The sequence below is a fragment of the Nylanderia fulva genome, unplaced genomic scaffold (assembly GCF_048542155.1).
Source record: "Nylanderia fulva isolate GAGA-0341 unplaced genomic scaffold, ASM4854215v1 Scaffold7, whole genome shotgun sequence".
Classification (NCBI taxonomy): Eukaryota; Metazoa; Arthropoda; class Insecta; order Hymenoptera; family Formicidae; genus Nylanderia; species Nylanderia fulva.
Genome location: NW_028190807.1, coordinates 5,525,601 through 5,545,649, shown reverse-complemented (window position 1 = coordinate 5,545,649; position 20,049 = coordinate 5,525,601). Strand labels below are relative to the sequence as shown.

Here is a 20,049-nt window from a genome sequence, read left to right as displayed (position 1 = left end):
CTCAATAAGTTTTACCCTCGATATATATATTATATTAAGTAAGATATATTTTACGTCAGAGATTTTATGCTGAATTGTCAAGATATTTTTATTGTACAACATTTCCTAATGTAAGAAAATTATAGACTCTTAATTATACTTGAATATATGGTCATTATAAAGAAAAAATTAATTAATAGTTATATATTACTAAAAAAATTTATTTTTGTTTCAAAATTCTAAATCCTCAAAGTCTAAAGATTCTTTGTACTAAAAAAGAAGAGCATTCCTGGTCGAAATATTTGGCCCAAAAGGCTTCCAAGAGTTATTGAAAGTTGAAGGATTCTCTCAATAAGTTTTATACCTGATATTACTAATTTCAAGATTTTTATTTCAGTGATTTTATGTTGAATTGTCAAAATATTTATATCGTACAAAATCTCCTAATATAAGAGAATTCTAGACTCTCTCTCTCTCTCTTAATTATGTTTGAATATGACCATTATAAATAAAAAATTAATTAATAGTTATTACTAAAACAATTTTATATTTTAGTTTTTAAATTCAATATCAAAAAAATTATAAAATAATGATAAACGTTGTCTCAAATTCCTTTTGTAATAATTCATTGTATGTAATGTATATTTAGAAGATATATGTATAAAAGTTTAATGGGATAAAAAATTAATAATTTGCATACTTAACATTTCTAAAAAGAATTTTCTAATCTGTTCTAATTTAATCATATTTTAATATTTCGAAAAATTTTAAACAAATCTCCAATAAAAATAAATTTAGAGAGAAGAGATGCAATAGCATGCAATAGTATTCCAGATAATACTCAAGATATAGGTATTGTCTTCTAAGATGTACGTATATAATTTGAGAACCACAGATAAAAAAATATATTATATTTATCGAAATTGATTAATTAAATTAATTATCTCGCTAATAAAAAAACAAAAATTCTCCTTGTTTAAAATTAAATGTCAAGTTCTTTTTGTACACTATTTTAATCGGCTAGATTAAAACTATTTCGATATTCTTTCAAGAGGATTCTCGTATATATGAGATTCAGATGATGGCTAATTGCCCTTGAACTTTCAATTTTAGTTTGCGAATCACCCTATACACAAGAGAGGGTCACGAACAGGCTTTTGAACAAGAACAGGCGAATGAAAAAGAAAGAGAAGGAGAAAGAGGGATGGAGGGTACAATGACGGTTTATATGCACTATAAACGAGATCCTAGGTCTCGTTTCTTTGGATAAACGAAGATATACCAGAGTTCCTCGGAGTAGGAATAAGAGGGATGCAAAATGGCGTCCCGCTAACCCTCCAATCACAGAATAGAAGGAATTGATATTTTCTGAATATTTGCAATGCTCGGTCATTTTGAATTCGGACGCCACCAGGAAAGAAGGAAAGAGAAGCATCGTGCAAGCGAAGCCATCTGTGCAGTTTCCAGAAGCTGGACCGAGAGGTGAGTTTTCGGGGTTCACAGTGCAGGGAAATAGAATAAGGTATATAGTTTATGTGACGTTTTATAGCGTAAGCCACTTTATAAGGTCAAAAGAATAATAATAGAATAGAATGTTACAAGTGTAATATAGGCTTCAATAGAGTTATACAATATCTCCTCTTTAAGAGGAACAAGACAAGTGTATACGAATTTAATATGCTCATGCAAAAAACATTTTATGCTTTGAGTTCTCTTTAGCACAGAAATATATACAGGGTGTTCCAGAAATCGGCCAAAGAGCCAATGCGCGGGAAAGTTGCTTTTCGCGAATATAAAAGAAATTCGCGCCAGTTCTGGGACACCTTGTATATATATTAAAATTTTCGTTATATTAAAAAGACAAGGGAAGAAAACGAGATTAATACATAGAAAGAATTTTCTCATAAATTTATCCTAAAAATCATCCTAGTATAAATCGCGAAAAATTTTATAAGAATTTCTCTGATTAATATTTACCACAATAAAAATATTAATATCTACCACAATAAGATATAAAAGTTGGATTAATTTTAAAAATTTACTATGTACATATATTAATATTTTTTGTCTCATAATTACCATGATTTTCTCGATAAATCGTAAAAGAAAATTCTCTCCGCGAACAGAAAAACTATCTTGATCACGCACAGTACAAAATACTTGAAATAAATCGATCCAATAATTTTTATCAATAAGATAGGTTACTCATTTATTATATTTTTTCTGTTTACGGAGAGAATTTTCTCTTAGAACTTATCGAGAAAATCATGGTAATTATGAGACAAAAGTATTAGTATATGTACATAGTAAATTTTTAAAATTAATCCAACTTTTATATCTGATTGTGGTATAGACATTAATATTTTTTAATCTACAAATAAAAAAGGCAATAAGAGCTACATAAATTCTATACTAGAAATATATTTGTGAAACGATTTATAACATAAATTATTAAAAATTATACAGAAGTAAGTTCAATTCGTCGTACGTTTTGGTTGTCTTTTCCAACCTTCTTCAGCACAATTAATAATTAAAATATTAGTATAAATTAACAATAAATTATTCTTCAATGTCATTATAATAAAAATAAATATTGCTTTATAAATGCGTTGATCTCGGGCGTTAGCATATGACTTGACTCCGGACATTTTTATTTTTATTATAATGACATTGAAGAATAATTTATTGTTAATTTATACTAATATTTTAATTATTAATTGCGCTGAAGAAGGTTGGAAAAGACAACCGAAACGTACGAATTGAACTTACTTCTGTATAATTTTTAATAATTTATGTTATAAGTCGTTTCACAAATATATTTCTAGTATAGAACTTATGCAGCTCTTATTGCCTTTTTTATTTGTAGATTAAAATTTTCTAAAGAGCTTTTATAAATTATATTAATATTTTTATTGTGGTAAATATTAATCAGAGAAATTCCTATCAAATTTTTCGCGAGGAGAGTAACGAGGCATGAGAAACGATGACAATAAAACTGAATGAATTACAACTCATTACCATGATTGCGTATCCCAGAAGAATATCCCGTATCAAGAGAGGTAGCGAGAGAATCCGAAAAAAGCGGGAGTAGAGAAAAGAAAAAAGGGAGCGAGAACGAAAGAAAAGCAGAAGAGGCATGAAAATACAGAGAGGGAAAAAGAGTGACGTGTAGGAGGAGGTGGCTCTCTTTCTCTCTCACATGTGCATGCGTGCACGTAAGTATGCTTTTCTCAGTGCGTAAGTGTATGTAAGCGCGTGCCCGTGCAACCGGCAGCAGATGCGCTCCCAGAGCGCAGCTGTCCTCCTACAAGTGGTTCTCAATCATCCCTTTTCTCGATTTTTCTTTTCCCCCTTCCTCCCCCCAGGGGTGCGAGAGTTTGGGGCACAAAGGAAATCGCTGTGCGACGATTGCACCGCTCTGTATCGATAAACACTCGCAGCTGATCGATTTCTTTCTCTCCTCGGTATGAAAAAAGCGCGAATGCACAATGTGCTTCTAGCTTTTTAAGAAAAGATGAGATAAATATATATGACGCATATCTCTCGGGGTGAGAGATCGCCGGTGAAAAAAACACATAATAACTACATAAATCTTTATGTAGTTATTATAATAATCCTTTTTTTTCTACGGTTTTTTTCCTACGAATTTTGAGAAATTTTGTTTTTATGCCGACCAAATGTATCGGATCGGAAGAATATACAGATTTTAGATATAGAGTATTATTATGTATATATAGAAATACGCAACAAAAGTTATGTACGTATAGAAATACGCAAACAAAAGAATAATACGCACGTGGAACATTTATAATGCTTATTTCATGAATTGTTAGAGATAATATATTATAAATAGTTATTACAAGAAAGAAAAGAAAAATAGATTAAAAAATCTTTTTTTATATAAAAGCATATTCTTTAAAAAATGGTTTCTCTATAATAAATATAGAAATTAAATATATGATAAAATGATAAAAATCAATCTATAATAATAAACGAAAAATAAATAGTCAAAAAAGGATGCAATAGAAAAATATCTTCACGCGGATTTCTTTGCGAACATTGACTATAGATAGTAGATTTAATTTTTTCCTTTTAAGTCGAATCAGTATAAACGCGCGCAATCGATTTAATAAACAAATGTCGATAAAATATATTATAATAAAATATAAGGTAGATAAAACTATAAAGTTAAGAAATGATAACACAGGATAATATGTGAGTGCCGGGAGAGGCATCCTGCTATAATAATGTTGAGGAGCGTGCCAACCTGTTACAAAGTGAAGCCTACGTTTTTAATGACACGAACACGTGGTGAACGTAGGTTTCAGCTGTTCCAGGTGATACCTGGACGTGTGCTACGTGCAGCCTGACAAAGCGCCGAACTGTTTGAAATCGATTTAATCGCACAATGTAGCTCCCGATTGAGCCCAATGTCATCGTTCTCCTAGATTTTACTTATTATTTACAATCCGATTTTTTTTATAATTATTAATGCTCAATTAATTTTAATTTTTTTAAAACAACAAATGTATTCAAAAGAGGCCAACTTATCGAGCAATATTTGAGATGTATCTAATTAAATTTTATTTCATAGAAAACCTTCCATATAATGGGAACCAGAATCTCATTATATGGAAGGTTTATGTAATTTTAATATATTGTGTATGAAATAAAATTTAATTAGATACATCTCAAATATTGCTCGATAAGTTGACCTCTTTTGAATACATTTGTTGTTTTATATTGTACAATACACGAGCGAATAGAAAATTTCAATTGATATTTTAATTTTCTTATAATTCCAGAAAAATTATTTCTTAAAAATTTACACAACAATCGAGAGAAATTCGGTTAATCAATCTTTCGATATGTTAATTTTTTAAGCTGAAAATAACTTTCTTCGTTCAAATGTTTACAATTAATAATGCTGTAAAATTAATTATTTCAATTGTTATTTTATACTCTGTGTTAATTTCGAAACGTATCACGTAAATTGAAGAATTCAAAGATAAAATTGTTATTTACATTTTTCGGGGGAGGAGGATATGCAGAGGCTGTCTCATTTACATATATTTATAAATGCATGATCAAATGTGGCGAACGCAAAACGAACATGTATATATTCTGCGATGCGTAAAATTGCTAAGTAAACAAGACTAAACACCTTAGCGAGATGACGAGGCAACCGCGGATTACAAAGCATTATTTATAAAGTACTAACGCAGAAGGCGTTTCATTTCCTAGCATGACAAATCGGTCTACGTTTTACCGCGTGATGAAAAGAAGTTTGCCGGAAAACGTATATTAAGTACAGTACGATATTCTCGCTGCGATTCAATCTATAAGAATAATAAGTATATATATTGTAATTTATCACTTTTATAGTTACTCGCTTTAATATTTCTATCATTCTTATGCAGTTATTCTATTGAACGAGAATATGTATATATTTATATTTTTTTTTAGAAATTATTTTAATTTCTAATTATACACAGTAAAAAAATTTATGTTAAATTTAACACATTTCACATGTCTCAATTTATCTACTCTAATTTTAATGTCATTTTAACAGAGGACAAATATGTAAATAAATAACACACGTAATATGTGAAAAAATAACACAAAAATATAAAAATAAAAATATAATATAAGCAAAAATTCGTACATTTTCATTTAATTGTGTTGTTTTAACACTTAAAAATAGTGAATATTAACTCAACAGACAAATGTCAAAATAACATAACGACAATATGTTATATTAACATAAGAGTATGTTAAAAATTTAACACAAAAATTTCTACACAAGATAATTTCAACAGAAATACGAAAAATGTTTTTTACCGTGTATGTTTATATTTTATTGCAATATTGTGCATCTTTATACAGGGTGTAAATAAGTGCGAAAAATTTTAGGAGGTGATTCTTTGTCAAAAATTAAGGGGGGTTTCTTATTAAATTAAAAGAGAGGTATAAAAATTAATAAGTTATTTCTTTTTAATATTTGTAAGTATCCTTTTTAACAGTGGAAAATATCCAAGTTTCATTTTTTTAATTTGTCTGAAATTTGAACAAAAAATAAAAACTTAATTTTTATCTTCCTCTTTAGAAAGGTGTACAACTCCTCATAGGGAGAGATGTAAAATATAAGAAACCCCCTTTAATTTGCGACAAAGAATCATCTCCTAAAATTTTTCACATTTATTTAGATGCATCCTATATTTTTTTCTCTTTTGAATATTTTTATATTATTAATTTATTCAAAAAAGAGAAAGAGAGAGAAGCGAGTTTCATGACGTTTCGTGATACTTGATGAGCTTGAATCATCAATCATTTGATTGATTCTTCTTTATCAAGGATTCAATTTAAACCACGATCTTGACATTTGATATTCGATAATCATATCTCTATAAATGTTATAATTTGCAAAAAAATTGGTCAATCATACATAGCGCTCTTCGAAGCTTTTATCTCAAGATTCTGAGATCTACCGATAAGCACAAAGCGTTTATCTGCTGTTTCTAAAATTTGTCGCACTTATTTTATATTAATTTATTCAAAAAAGAGAAAAAGAAAGAGAGAAGAGAATAAATTTTGCAAAAAAATTGGTCAATATACGTAGCACTTTTCGAAGCTTTTATCTCAAGATTCTGAGTTCTACCGATAAATTACAAAGCGGTTAATCTGCTATTCCTAACATTTGTCGCGCTCATTTAGATACATCCTATACTTTTTCTTTTGAATATTTTTATATTATTAATTTATTCAAAAAAGAGAAAAAGAGAGAGAAGAGAGCTTCATGACGTTTCACGATACTTGATGAGCTCAATTATTTGATGCCTTTGACAAAATCTTTGATTCGCTAATCTAGTCGTAACATCTCTATAAATGTTGATAAATGTTGCAAAAAAATTGGTCAATCATACACAGCGCTCTTCGAAGCTTTTATCTCAAGATTCTGAGATCTACCGATAAGCACAAAGCGTTTATCTGCTGTTTCTAAAATTTGTCGCACTTATTTTATATTAATTTATTCAAAAAAGAGAAAAAGAAAGAGAGAAGAGAATAAATTTTGCAAAAAAATTGGTCAATATACGTAGCACTTTTCGAAGCTTTTATCTCAAGATTCTGAGTTCTACCGATAAATTACAAAGCGGTTAATCTGCTATTCCTAACATTTGTCGCGCTCATTTAGATACATCCTATACTTTTTCTTTTGAATATTTTTATATTATTAATTTATTCAAAAAAGAGCTTGAATTTTTATATTATAAATTTATTCAAAAAAGAGAAAATGAAAGAAAGAGAAGAGAGTTTCATGACGTTTCATGATACTCGATGAGCTCAATCATTTGATGCCTTTGGCAAAATCTTTGATTCGCTAATCTAGTTGTAACATCTCTATAAATGTTGATAAATTTTGCAAAAAAATTGGTCAATCATACATAGCGCTCTTCGAAGCTTTTATCTCAAGATTCTGAGATCTACTGATAAGCACAAAGCGTTTATCCGCTGTTTCTAAAATTTGTCGCACTTATTTTATATTAATTTATTCAAAAAAGAGAAAAAGAAAGAGAGAAAAGAATAAATTTTGCAAAAAAATTGGTCAATATACGTAGCACTTTTCGAAGCTTTTATCTCAAGATTCTGAGTTCTACCGATAAATTACAAAGCGGTTAATCTGCTATTCCTAACATTTGTCGCGCTCATTTAGATACATCCTATACTTTTTCTTTTGAATATTTTTATATTATTAATTTATTCAAAAAAGAGAAAAAGAGAGAGAAGAGAGCTTCATGACGTTTCACGATACTTGATGAGCTTGAATTTTTATATTATAAATTTATTCAAAAAAGAGAAAATGAAAGAAAGAGAAGAGAGTTTCATGACGTTTCATGATACTCGATGAGCTCAATCATTTGATGCCTTTGGCAAAATCTTTGATTCGCTAATCTAATCGTAACATCTCTATAAATGTTGATAAATGTTGCAAAAAAATGGATCAATCATACACAGCGCTTTTCGAAGCTTCTATCCCAGGTTCTAAAATAAATGACAAAAAATCACAAAAGCGTTTAATCCGCTGTTCCGTCGAGCAGCCGGCGTTATAGGACGAAATAAACAGGACTCGTCCTGACGCGGCGGATATCTGTCACACATTCGTCGTAAATCACGTATACAGTACATATACATAGTCACGTGCGCAAGAGCTAAACCGTCTTTGCGTCGCGCGCGTGTATAATCGTGAAGCGTTAATTATAATCGTTCCCTGATACGCCAATGGCGTGATTTCTCCCCCGGATCCTTTTCCGGCGATTGGTCGACCCATCTATACCTGGACGGAAGAGAGCGCAACCTGGACCGGACCTGGACGGAAGAAGGAATCAAGGGGCGGTCGTCGATGCCGCTGAAAGGAGCCGCAGGCCGAATCCAGGACAGCTGATACAATTTTGGCGGGCTCCGGAACAATAATGCAGAAGAGAGAAGAAGAGAAAGAGAGACGCCCAAGGGACGTCGAGGACGAGGGAAAGGGAAGAAGAGAAAAGGGAGGAAGAGGGAGTTGGTTTCTCCTCGTCGTCGCTGCGGCTCCTCTTGCGTTGCTGTTAAATAAGAATAAGTCCCTCCCCACCATCCGGGGACCCAAAACGAATAAAGAGGCGGGACACCTGGTCCCAGCCGCAGTTTGCTCGAGGTCCTCGCGCGATCCGGTCGGTAAGTCTCCTCTTCGTCGTCTCCGAATCTCTCCGGTAAATATCCAGTTCTTCTTCTTCTTCTTTTCTTCTTCTTCTTCTTTTCTTCTTCTTCTTCTGCTCGTAACTTCTCACGTCGGGGAACAATTATTGTGTTGTGCAGTGAAGAAAGAGGTCGGGCGCGAATATTCCCGCCAAACGGAGAAAAGTGATCGCGCCGCGAGTGATGGGATTCAACTGGGACTCGATTTTTCGTCGGCGGCTTCTAACGTCGCGTCCGATTTATTTCCTGCGTGTGACGCACCTCGATCAAGCGCGCCGCGTCACGTGCCGAAGAATATACGAGGAAAGAGAAGAGAAGAAGAAGCGGCATTGTGCGCGGCTCGGGAGAGAGAGAGAGAGCCGTCACGGCGAATTGACACGGCGATGATTGTCGGCGGCGTCGATCCGCATCTCCGATCTCTTCTGCACGTCCGGCCCGAAAATCGACACCGCGTGAGTGACGAGACAAGTTTGCTCGAGAAATGGAGGATCTCTCGTAAGATTCGAATCTCTTCTTCTCCGGGTAAGATTAACCAACGACGATCACAAATCCAATTCACCTCATTTTTTATAATTATATATATATTATTAATATTATTTAGTGTAATTATTTATTAATAACATAATTAATTATTAAAATCAAATAATAAAATTTCGAAAAACTCAATTAATATTAATAATATAGACATATTATTAATAAGAAAAATATCGGAACAAAATACGATTTGGAAACGTCCTTTTCATCAACTTTCGAAATGAAAAGAGATGGAAAACAAATAGTTAAATTTTTTTCTCGTCCCGCGGTCGTCCGTTGTTTTCCATTTCTATCTCGCGTCTTTGTATTTATTTTGTATTCGAAATGACGGAACGGTTTCCGAGGGTCAAATGTAGGTCGATCGATCGAGAGAGAATTCGGTAGATCCTTCGAGAATATAATTTCACGGAAGGTTTTCGAGCGTTCCTCGATACAGTGCGCGAAGAGACATTGTTTACATTACACGCACCAAGTGCCGCGATAGAGGTCGAGTTACAAGTTCCGAAGAAATGAGACGCGAGCGATAAACACAAGGCATTTCTTCTCGGACGAATATATTATTCGCGTGCGACTCAGCCGTGAGAAAAAGTCGAATTTCGGAAACATTATATCGAAGGTTATTCTTGAAAAACAATATTCGTACATATATATTTATAGAGGTCGAACGTTTCTATTGTTCGACCTCGTCCCTTTTGAAAAACCTGCGTATTTGTTCGGTTAGTTTTGAAGCGAACGGTTCGACCCGTATTTGTGTGTGTGTGTCGGGTGACTTTGTGCACGGATATACGTATACAAGAATTAGCGCGCCGAGGCTCCGAGTTTCTCGTTTCACAGAAATTTCGACGCTGGATCCCTATTGTCCCTATTTCGAGGCCCTCATTTTTCGGAGACCTACGGTCCATGAGAATGGCGACCTCGGGCTATGATTTGTGATTCGAAGTATACGATGTTGGAGGCTCTACGATTTGGAGACTGACCGCCAAGGTCACATCGAGAGCCCCCCTGTGCGCGCGAGCGAGCGAGAGAGAGAGTAGGAGAGAGCGAGCGCGCGCATTTCTCTCCCTCATCAATGGACGAACGCGTGTTACGCCGCGGCGCGGCGTGCGTAATCTCTCGCGTAATCTAACGAGTTGTGCGTGTCACGCGAAACGCGAGCGCACTGCCTTCCCGCGCAATTTCCGCTGACGATCGTCGACAGACGCGACCGCGTTTCATCATTTCGCAGAATCATCGGCTCCAATTCATTCGCTCGCACATGTCTTCCAATTTTTCATTAGAGAATTATCCGGATGTAGACATTTTATTCATCGTTTCAATTTTTATTTTATTTTCTCGATGTTTTTCGCGTAAGATTCTTTTTCTAAAACACTTTTGATATTTTACCTTAAAAGAAATTCCTCGATAATAATTATGACCGAAAATTTTAATTGCATCATTTTTTTTTTTTTTAATTAAGTTCCACCCAAAACTTATATTTTTTTTCGTTTTACAGCTCTTACAAAGAGACAAGAGGAATACCGCAGCCGGGTCTACGGGGCCCTTAGACATGTTCGGCCCTGGCTTCGACTCGCACGATCCTGCATCGCAAATTGGAGCGGAATGACTACCGTCGAGTCGAAAAGTATACATATACCGTCGTTTATTCGGGCGATTCGTCGACGCCGGAAAAGCCGCGTCACATTTTGCATCAGAGATAGGTCGAGATGCGTGACAATATTCAGTGAGAAATATTTCAATATTGCACTTGTCCCGGCCTATCGGGATGCATTATGTCCCGTCGTGTAACTTGAAACAAAGGGATCGACCGACAGACGAGAAAGAAAAGGAGAGAGAGAGAGAGAGGGAGACGAAGAAGGATACAGAAATTTGTCTTCTCAAGTAGTTCGAGATGAAAATTATCGAGGATCAGGCAGGTGGGGATGAAGGCAACATTGTTGACTTTATATCCAAATTGCACTCGTCCCGGCCTGCTGGGTCTACTCGATATATCGTCGTATCGTCGGACATTAATTTCTGATATTAACGATTGCACATCTTAATAACGATTCTGATAAGAATGTATCTCCAGTGAATTCGGATCTCGATGCTATAACGGCACATTAATTTATCATATCGTTTTATCGAAAAATCCAAGTGTTGGGTTGCAAATTAGTTTCAGTTTTGCTTGACAGGTTTTACGAAATTTTTGTAATATATTTGACAAAGTTAGAAAAATTCATAAGATATGTATGCACGAGATTTTTTAAATTTTATTTTCCTTTGACAAAGAAGTTTTAAAAACAAAAATCTGTAAATTTTTTATTATCCTTTTAATATCTCGAATGTTTTGCAATTTCCATGTATATTTATACATTGATTTATAAATATAAATTTTCACGTCTCAGAAAAACAACAGGGAAATTATATTTTTACTATACGAATTTTATTAACCATTATATAATTTTATAATTTCATCTGTTGATTATGTTTGAAAATTGTTCGCGTTTATAGCAACGAAAACTCAATTCACCGAAATTAGTCTTCGCGGTCTTTGTTTCTGAAATGAAATCACTCTGCATAATAGTGCACAAGTCTGTACCAGTGAAAGCTAAATGTTAATGTGTAATATATGATTCTCTTATGAGGATATAACGTAACAACATTGTGATTTGCTCGTATCTTTTCACTTGGTTTTTTTCTCGGAGTAAATTAGATATAATTTCAAATGTATATGCGTGTGCATGTATTCACATGTAAATTTTAGTTTATGTTGTAATTGTCGAATCATTGACAGTCGAAAGCCGCATCCGAATTAATTTCTTTTTTATATTTCGATAGAATTCTTTTAAAGCATGAAAAATTAACGTGAATTCCAGCAATGTTAATATGTATGTTATTTTTGATTATCTAAATGTGTTATATACTTTTATACGTGTTTCAGCTGCAAAAACAAAGCGAAAAAGCGTGCATTTGTAAAGGACAAAAAATGGGAAGTACAATAAAGATTTAATAAAATTAGAATATATATCTTAAAATCGCTATCATTTTTAATTTCTTCCATTCCTTTTACTTGAGTACATCTTTCTTAAAAAAAACAAAAAAAAAATCAAAATAAACAGGTTGATTTTTTAATCTGATGGGAAAAGGATTAGATATAAAAAAATCTCTCCTATAAAAAAATCATTTTTAAATGTTCTTGTTTAAATTGAAAAGTCGCTGATCTAGATATACGTCATAGATTCGCAATAATACATTTATTTGCATTGCGATTCTCTGCGAGAGCTTTCGTTCTCCAGGATGTCATATCGGTTTTCTGCGCATTTCCGGCCGATTCGAAAGAAAGGCGAGCAACGTCCGCGTCACCTCGCCGGGCGCGGTTATTAACGTTCGTGCACGAATTCGGAAGGAAAGAGGAAAAAGAAAAAAAGGAAGTTGCGTATCCCTTTGTGAGCAGCGCGGCGCTCACGTAACCGTTTCGTGAAACGGTCGCACGGCGGAGGAAGAGGCAAGAAAAAAGGAAGGAAGGAAGGGGGAGAAACGGTCTTCTCTCTCCCCACAGGACCTCCTGTTTACCACGGGCTTACCCGCGAATTTGCGAGACGCGAGGATTCGGATTTCCTGTCCGCGAGAGAAGAGGGAGAGATGCGCTCTCCTGCTATAGATGTAGCATATATACATATATATATATATTTCTTTTCCTCGTTGCGCTCCCGTTTCTCTCCTTCTCACCCCGTTCCCTTACGGTGCCACGTGTAAAACGTACCCCCAAAACGCGGAGTGTTTTATAATACTCTCTCGATGGCGCACAAAGAAAACAGCGGGGAAAAAAGAAAGAGGAAAAACTCGATATATCAAAGGACGAAGGACACGGCCAAGAATTCGGCAAAGGGCAGGAGGAGGAGGAGGAAGGGAGGGTTACGTTACGTTCGATCGAACAAGGAAACACAATAAAAATAGTGAGGTCCCCCGAAGCGTGGAGGGACGCGAATCCTGTTTTTCTCATTCGTCCCTCTCCTACTTACCATCGCTTCCGCGAGAGAACGCGCGCGCGCTGCACTGCGTGACGCGCAAAAGCATCCCTCTCTTTAAGGAGAGAGTCCCACGGTTTGAAATAAAACACCTGGCTTCTCGCCCGCCCGCGTGTGTGCGTGTACGCACGTTTACGTACACGGATGCGCGGCGTCTCAGCCGTTTTTCGACTGCCGCGCCGGACGCGCATCACAATAGAGCTCTAGTTGCCTAAAGAAATATTTTTACTCTCTATCGTTTTGTATTCCACACGCATGACCAATTTTTTCCGAGATTAATCAAATATAAGTTTTTCAGCTCATATGTATATATCGGTAAAATTAAATCTCTGTGCGTATCTTTGCGATTTTTTCAAAAAAGATTGCTTCGCTTACTGCAGTTGATAAGAAACAGTAAATTTAAATAATGAGAAAGAAAGAGAGAGCAAAAGATACAAGTTCTATAAAATATATAAATTGAAAGATATCTAATATTATTGATTATTTCAAAGATATAAATATGCTACAAAATATCACACTACATTAAAATTGGATTACTTAATATTTGATGAAAATATGAGATAAAATATCTTGAAAAGTACACTCGTTGCGATAGAATATATTAAAATTGATCGAGTACACAGCTCTTATAGTTACTTTATATGAAAATAAATGTTTCTTTTAGGGCACTTTTGCTCCCCATACTGATGCGCGTAGAACTGCTTAGCTTAAGATATACACGCGTTCTCACGACGAGAGAAGGATCTGCACACGAGCTTTCTCTCTCCTCCTCTCTCGTTTTTCTCCGGCCGGAGACTGGTTCCCTTCGGGCTTCCTTATAAACTTTATTGAATTCTTTGTAATATGTCAAAGGGTTCACCGTGTGCAACCGTAAACGCGCGCTCGCGCCATTCATATGCTAAACAATAAATTCGTTGAAAGAAACGAATCTCTATCTACCGTTCTTTTTCTCTTTCTTTTTTTCTCTTTCTTTTCGACGAGAGAGAAGAGCAGCTGGTACATACCTACGTCGTCGTCCAGTTAAAAACCAAGGAGAGGATGATACCTTGAGCTATTTAATGAAGAGGGGTGCAAGATGTACCCTCTGCCTGACACAGCGGTGATGGTGCGGTGATGGTGGTGATGATAGTATAGTGGTGGTGAGGCCAGCTGCTGCTAGAAAGAAGGAACAATGCATTTACCGATGACGCACAATTCCGAACAAGCGCGTGTGTAAGTGGGTCATCGGGAATTCTAATATTATGCAGTGGGAATTTAATTTTTTTCCCTTTTTAATGGGATTAATTTCATGCCGCTGCGTAATAAATGTATAATGTATGTAACGTGTTAATCGTTCCTGAAATGCGCGACGATACGCACATATATATGATATTAGACTAAGAAAATTGAAGATAATTATAAACAACTTTTATATTTTATATTTATAGAAAGAAAAGATTTTTTATATTATATAATTGAATTTTATATTAAAATTGTATATATATACAATAATGTATATGAATTTTTAGTTTGTATATGTATTATTAACATTGCATTAATGCATTTTGCAAAATATAAAGACTATATATTTGCAACAAAATTTCTATATTATTTTTTAATGGTAGCTTTCTTGAGATAATTTTCGATATATAATTTTATATATATATTCTTATAGCTTCTCGCGAATCTTGTAAAGTAAAATATTTAATATATTATATAAAAAATATATTTTATCATTTTCTTTTCATCATAAGTAAAATTTCATTTTTGTCAATTATTCAAAAAGTATATAAATAATCAACGATTTCATTGATTGTTCGAAATATCGATTTCAAATTAATCGAAGAATCTTTTTCACTAGAGACACTTTGTATACATTACGCGATATATGTATATATATATATACACATTTCCGTTACGTACTTTTTATATTTTATATGAAGTAAAGCCTGCAGATAGGCAACCAACCAGATGGCCAAAGTATTGCTCTACAAGAGGTTGACACAAGTTGGTCAGATGATTCGTATCAATACGGACTTGTAAATGCATCAGGCCAGGTGGAATAAATAACAGTGCAGTCGAGTCGATTCACAGAGAAGTGGGAACGTCCGGCATTGATTCTGAAATTCAATCGCACACACACACACATATATATAGCAAATATTCTATACACGATAAAAATATTAAAGAAATAAATAATTTATCACGATGAAACTTTTTATAAGAATCAAAACTGTTTTTTTATGATAATTAAAATTGAAGTATAGGAATATTACGCAAAAAATTTATTCATTATTAATGCGCATTATTTTATATCATATACATTTTTTAATTAATTTTTCGTGTACGTAAAAATATATATTCGCCAGTTTTATTTTTCTTACACAGATAAATAAATTAAGTATATTATGCATGTAAAAAAGACTGCTTGCCAAGAGATATTAGTTACACCAATTGTTCTAACACGATTGTCTAACCACGTTTGTCGATTTTGCACGCGAATTGTTAACGCGAGCAATTATATTATGGTGAAAAACTTACTTAACTTGAAATTTCAACTGACGAATTTATATTAATATACGTTATCGATTAGTCTTACCAAACATACCTAATTATGCAACGAAATTGCGTGTCCTTGACATTAATGAAGTATATAAAATGATGCATTCGTCTCTGCTGCAGTTGATTATTCGCCACCATAATGTAATTATGGCTGTAGTCCACTTGTTGCTACAGATGCGTCCAAGTGGAACGCGCCGAATGATTCGTATGATTCGTATGATTCACTCGATGCCATGTTTATATATAATCCTAACCTGATTTAACCTCCAAAGTTTTCGTCGTAGAGGTAAAATAAAAGTTTAGGAAAAATTAATTAAAAAAAAAACTCGCACAATGAATTCTTTAGCGAGAATTTCACGTAGGTATGTAACGAGCTATTATTCACTCGATTTATGTACATTAATCATTTCTTCGAATAAAATCATGAAACTTTTATACATGTGCGTGCAGCTCACGACGAACGCTGATTTATCGTTTTTTAAAATAAATATATTGAAAGATTTGTTAATTTTGTGATTAATTCTTGTGATTTACTTAATTTTTATTTATGTGGCTTTATTATTTCATTCGGTCAAATATTAATGATATATTCAAGAATACACATTTGTTTCTAAAATAATTTCTGTGAAAATATTTATGAATTTTGTAGAAATAACTTTCATTTATACCTTAAATATTTGCAGGAAATTATATCAGGAGTTGATAGTGCGACTGCAATCAACAACAGTATCATCATCCTCATCCTCGGATATTTGCATTCCAAACAGGATAGAACGTGGCCCAACAGATATTTTAAAAGTGAGTAAAATTATTGTATTTTGTTTTACTCCTGCAAATAAGAGTAAATTTATTTCTTATGATGATGTTTCTCTAAATATATGATGTGATTTATCTTGTAGGCTCTTGAGAGTACGATAACCAGAGACTATACAGCGCCACATTATAAATTTCATGACGATCCTTATTTGATGCCGCTATCAAAAGGGCAAATGCGCAATTATGCTTTAGCAAAAGAGTCTGGGAAGAAAGCTGCGATGTGGATTCACAACGAGCATCGTGATTTGTTCCAACACAAAGTAGCAGATCCTGAAATTAAGGTAATACATTAAAAATGATTCTATTATTTGAATATAATATATTGAGCATGTTCCAGTATACACTGCCAGTAGTTTACATCACGTATATATTATAAATTTTCAGTACTAGCAGTGTATATTGAAATATGCTCATTTATATCTGTTTGTCAATTTTTATGATATTTTACATTTACTTGTCAACAAATACATTGAGTTAACACAATAGTAAAATATGTATAGGCATTTGTGCCGCCTCCTATTTATACAGAAGAAAGTAAAGTAACAGAGGAAACATTATTATATGAAATATCAAACGGCCATGTTTCCAACTCTATTTTGGTATATAAATTACTAAAAAACGTGACAGTGCCAACAAAACAGGCTCTCCTGGAATTGTTGTGTTTTCACAATAATGGTGAATCTATCAACACCGAATTATTGGAGACTCGTTGGTATATGTTAGGCGAGAAACGTATCAAGAATACATGGATGTGAGTATATGAAAATTGAATACATTAATACTTTTTCATGTATATACCGTTCTCACAGTGTTGACTTTAAATAATATTTTTGTATCATGATTTGCAGACATCATCCGGAAATCGATATATTATTTAAATTTTTAAAGGAACAAGAACCCGCGGTAGCAGCTGCTGCGTACAACGCGATGATATGCGGTCTTGCTAAACACTTCAATGTAAGATATCTAGCTCATTCTAAATCGATAATTATGATTATCCCAGATCGTAAGAGCAATTTAATTATAAAATATTTTTTAATTATAAAAATGTATATATAGACTTATTGGAAATATTTTTGTCTGTTTAGACGGATAAAGTTTGGTATCTGTACACAGAATGTCAGGAAAATAATATACCGTTATCTATCGATGGATATAATAGTATAATGTCAATAGTGTCACTGTTGAGAGAAGAAGACAACGCAAAAACACTGATAACTGATATATACAAAGCAATGGCGACGAACGGGATAATTCCAAATATACATACGTTTAATGCAGTTCTTCATGCAGTGTCTACCTTCAAAAATAATCGAGTACTTCTCGATTTAACACGCAATGTATTTGCCGATATCGCGAAATTCGAACTTAAGCCGTCGTTAACTACGTATTATTATGTACTACGAATTTTAAGTAGATTTGGTAATTATTCGACTCACATTTTTATTTTGCAACTTTCTGTGTCGATCAAAACATTCATAAGTTTATTCGGCGAAACAGGTGATGCGGCTTACAGGCCCTTTACACAAATTTTGAAGTCGTTGAAGGAGGAAACTCTTACCATTCAAAGTGCAACAGACTTAAATTTCTTCGTTACCGCGATGGAAATGGCTTGCAAACAGTTTTGCGAACGTCAAGTGGGCGAAATGGTTAACGAGCTTCTTCTCTCTGGTGAAAATTATAAATTCATCGGTGACAGCTACAAAGTAAGTATTCTGAATTAGGACAGTTTATGAAAATGTTATACGATAAAAAAAATCGTTTAATAAATTTTTTAATTTTAATGATTTCTTTAAATAGCATTATTATTTGGATAGAATTTATATTTAATTTTACACATTTTATGTTATGCATATTTAGTATAGTTATTTTTTCCTTGTTTTTCAGGAAAATTTATACTACCGAACGTACTTGGAATTAATTTTGGCAACGGAGGAATTTGAAACATTTTTCAAGGTCTATAGTAAGCTCGTACCACATGTGACTATACCGGAACCCGCCGTGATGAAGGCTATATTAGAAGCTGTTCAATTTTATCCTGCGGAGACCGTTACGCAATATATACCAAAACTCTGGTCGCACATGGTCATGTTCGGTCATCTGGACAGGGAAGGTTTATTAGAGGAGATATTGCACTTGATGAGCGTACATTGTAAACCCGTGTCCGAATCTGCGTTGAACGCGCAATATGCGGAGATTGCACTCACTGTCTGGGATCATATACAAGTAATTGAAATTAATTTTGTTAATTATGGATGTCTTTACAATCAATAATAGACGAATTTGGAATCCATTTTTCTTTAGCAAGACTGACGAGATACTTTCCGAATTACATATAAGTAATTAAAGAGTTTGTTTCTATGAAATTTTAAAGAGAAATTATAAATAACAAAATTAATATCCTCTCATTCAATTTCGAGTAAATTTTAGTTATAGAATTTTAACCGCGAAGAAATAGAGTGTCGAAAAAGAAAACAAGGTGCAATAAATGCGATGATTTTTCTTATTATTTTTGCTAAAATCGATTCCAAATCGGTGAATCTATAATTAAAATTAAGTTTGATGTAATAAGATGTGTTAAACTAATGTCTTTTGTAATCGATACAGGCACAAAATACTAAAAGAATACAACATGTTACGGTTTCCAACACAATAATGGGCAATATCATAATGCTACTTTTACGCGGAGATAAGTTCGACAAAGCGACGGAAATTATGTTGTTGTTAATTGAATCGCCGCATTTGATAATCGGTACTATTACAACAGATCATATACGTGAAATATTCGAGCTGTGTTTAGTTCAAACGCACGTGCCTACAATTTTAGTAAGTATATATAAATCTTTTTTTTTAATTTAGTTAACAGCGGTATAACATTTCTTTTTATTTAATTTTAATAACCGATTGATATCATATTAATGTCGCTACATCTATATTTTCAGAATCTCCTAACATACGTTACTGCTAACGATCTAGAAGGAGCCGGCGAAATGGCTAAAAAGTTGCAAAGTACTATACCTCTTACACCCGATCAAGAAAATGTATTAGTTACTTTAGTGGGTAACGATATTCTACAAGTCTTCGATGAAAATTAAATCAAATTAAATAAAGCACAAAGTGCTTTATTCATACATTTGGTCCTTGATTGCAATTTTGTAGAGTTAGTATGTGACAGCACAGTGTAGGAATAAAGAAGAAATATTTAAAATAATTATAATATAATAAAACATCGCCATGATATAAAAATATCTTGCTGAGATATATGAAAATTTATCAATAATTTTTTAACGTAATTATGCCTGAATCGATACACTGTAACGCAATTTTATATATATATATATAATATAAAATTGTTTTTAAGGACATATTTATGTATTATAAATACTCTTTGTACAAAACTGTAATATGTATCATTCGGGAGAAGAACTTACTTGACAGAAAA

General features: G+C 33.4%; 2 protein-coding genes across 3 annotated transcripts in view; one reads left to right on the top strand and one right to left on the bottom strand.

Annotated features, from left to right (window-relative positions):
- Window positions 1-16,116, bottom strand: part of rtet (major facilitator superfamily domain-containing protein rtet) — a 26,852-nt gene extending 10,736 nt beyond the window's left edge. The window contains exons 1-3 of one of the 2 annotated variants that reach the window (XM_029315676.2): window positions 15,838-16,116; window positions 15,153-15,349; window positions 14,255-14,405 (exon numbers count right to left, since the gene is read on the bottom strand). The gene's annotated coding sequence lies outside the window, so the exon portion shown is untranslated. The remainder of the gene's footprint in view (window positions 1-14,254; window positions 14,406-15,152; window positions 15,350-15,837) is intronic. The other variant, XM_029315675.2, reaches the window with a different exon arrangement.
- Window positions 16,018-20,049, top strand: LOC114940896 (small ribosomal subunit protein mS39). The gene is made up of 10 exons (XM_029315673.2): window positions 16,018-16,153; window positions 16,475-16,589; window positions 16,691-16,888; window positions 17,108-17,358; window positions 17,456-17,564; window positions 17,696-18,029; window positions 18,108-18,313; window positions 18,495-18,833; window positions 19,215-19,433; window positions 19,550-20,049. Exons 1-10 carry the CDS (start codon window positions 16,125-16,127, stop codon window positions 19,700-19,702), a joined length of 1,953 nt encoding a protein of 650 aa, XP_029171506.1. The 5' UTR covers window positions 16,018-16,124; the 3' UTR covers window positions 19,703-20,049.

Bases quoted from the DNA above. Each gene is read 5' to 3' on its own strand.
- LOC114940896 (XM_029315673.2), top strand. From the start codon at position 16,125: ATGAATTCTTTAGCGAGAATTTCACGTAG. The intron at 16,154-16,474 runs GTATGTAACGAG...AAATATTTGCAG, and splicing joins TTAGCGAGAATTTCACGTAG to GAAATTATATCAGGAGTTGA. The intron at 18,030-18,107 runs GTAATTATTCGA...TCGGCGAAACAG, and splicing joins ACGAATTTTAAGTAGATTTG to GTGATGCGGCTTACAGGCCC.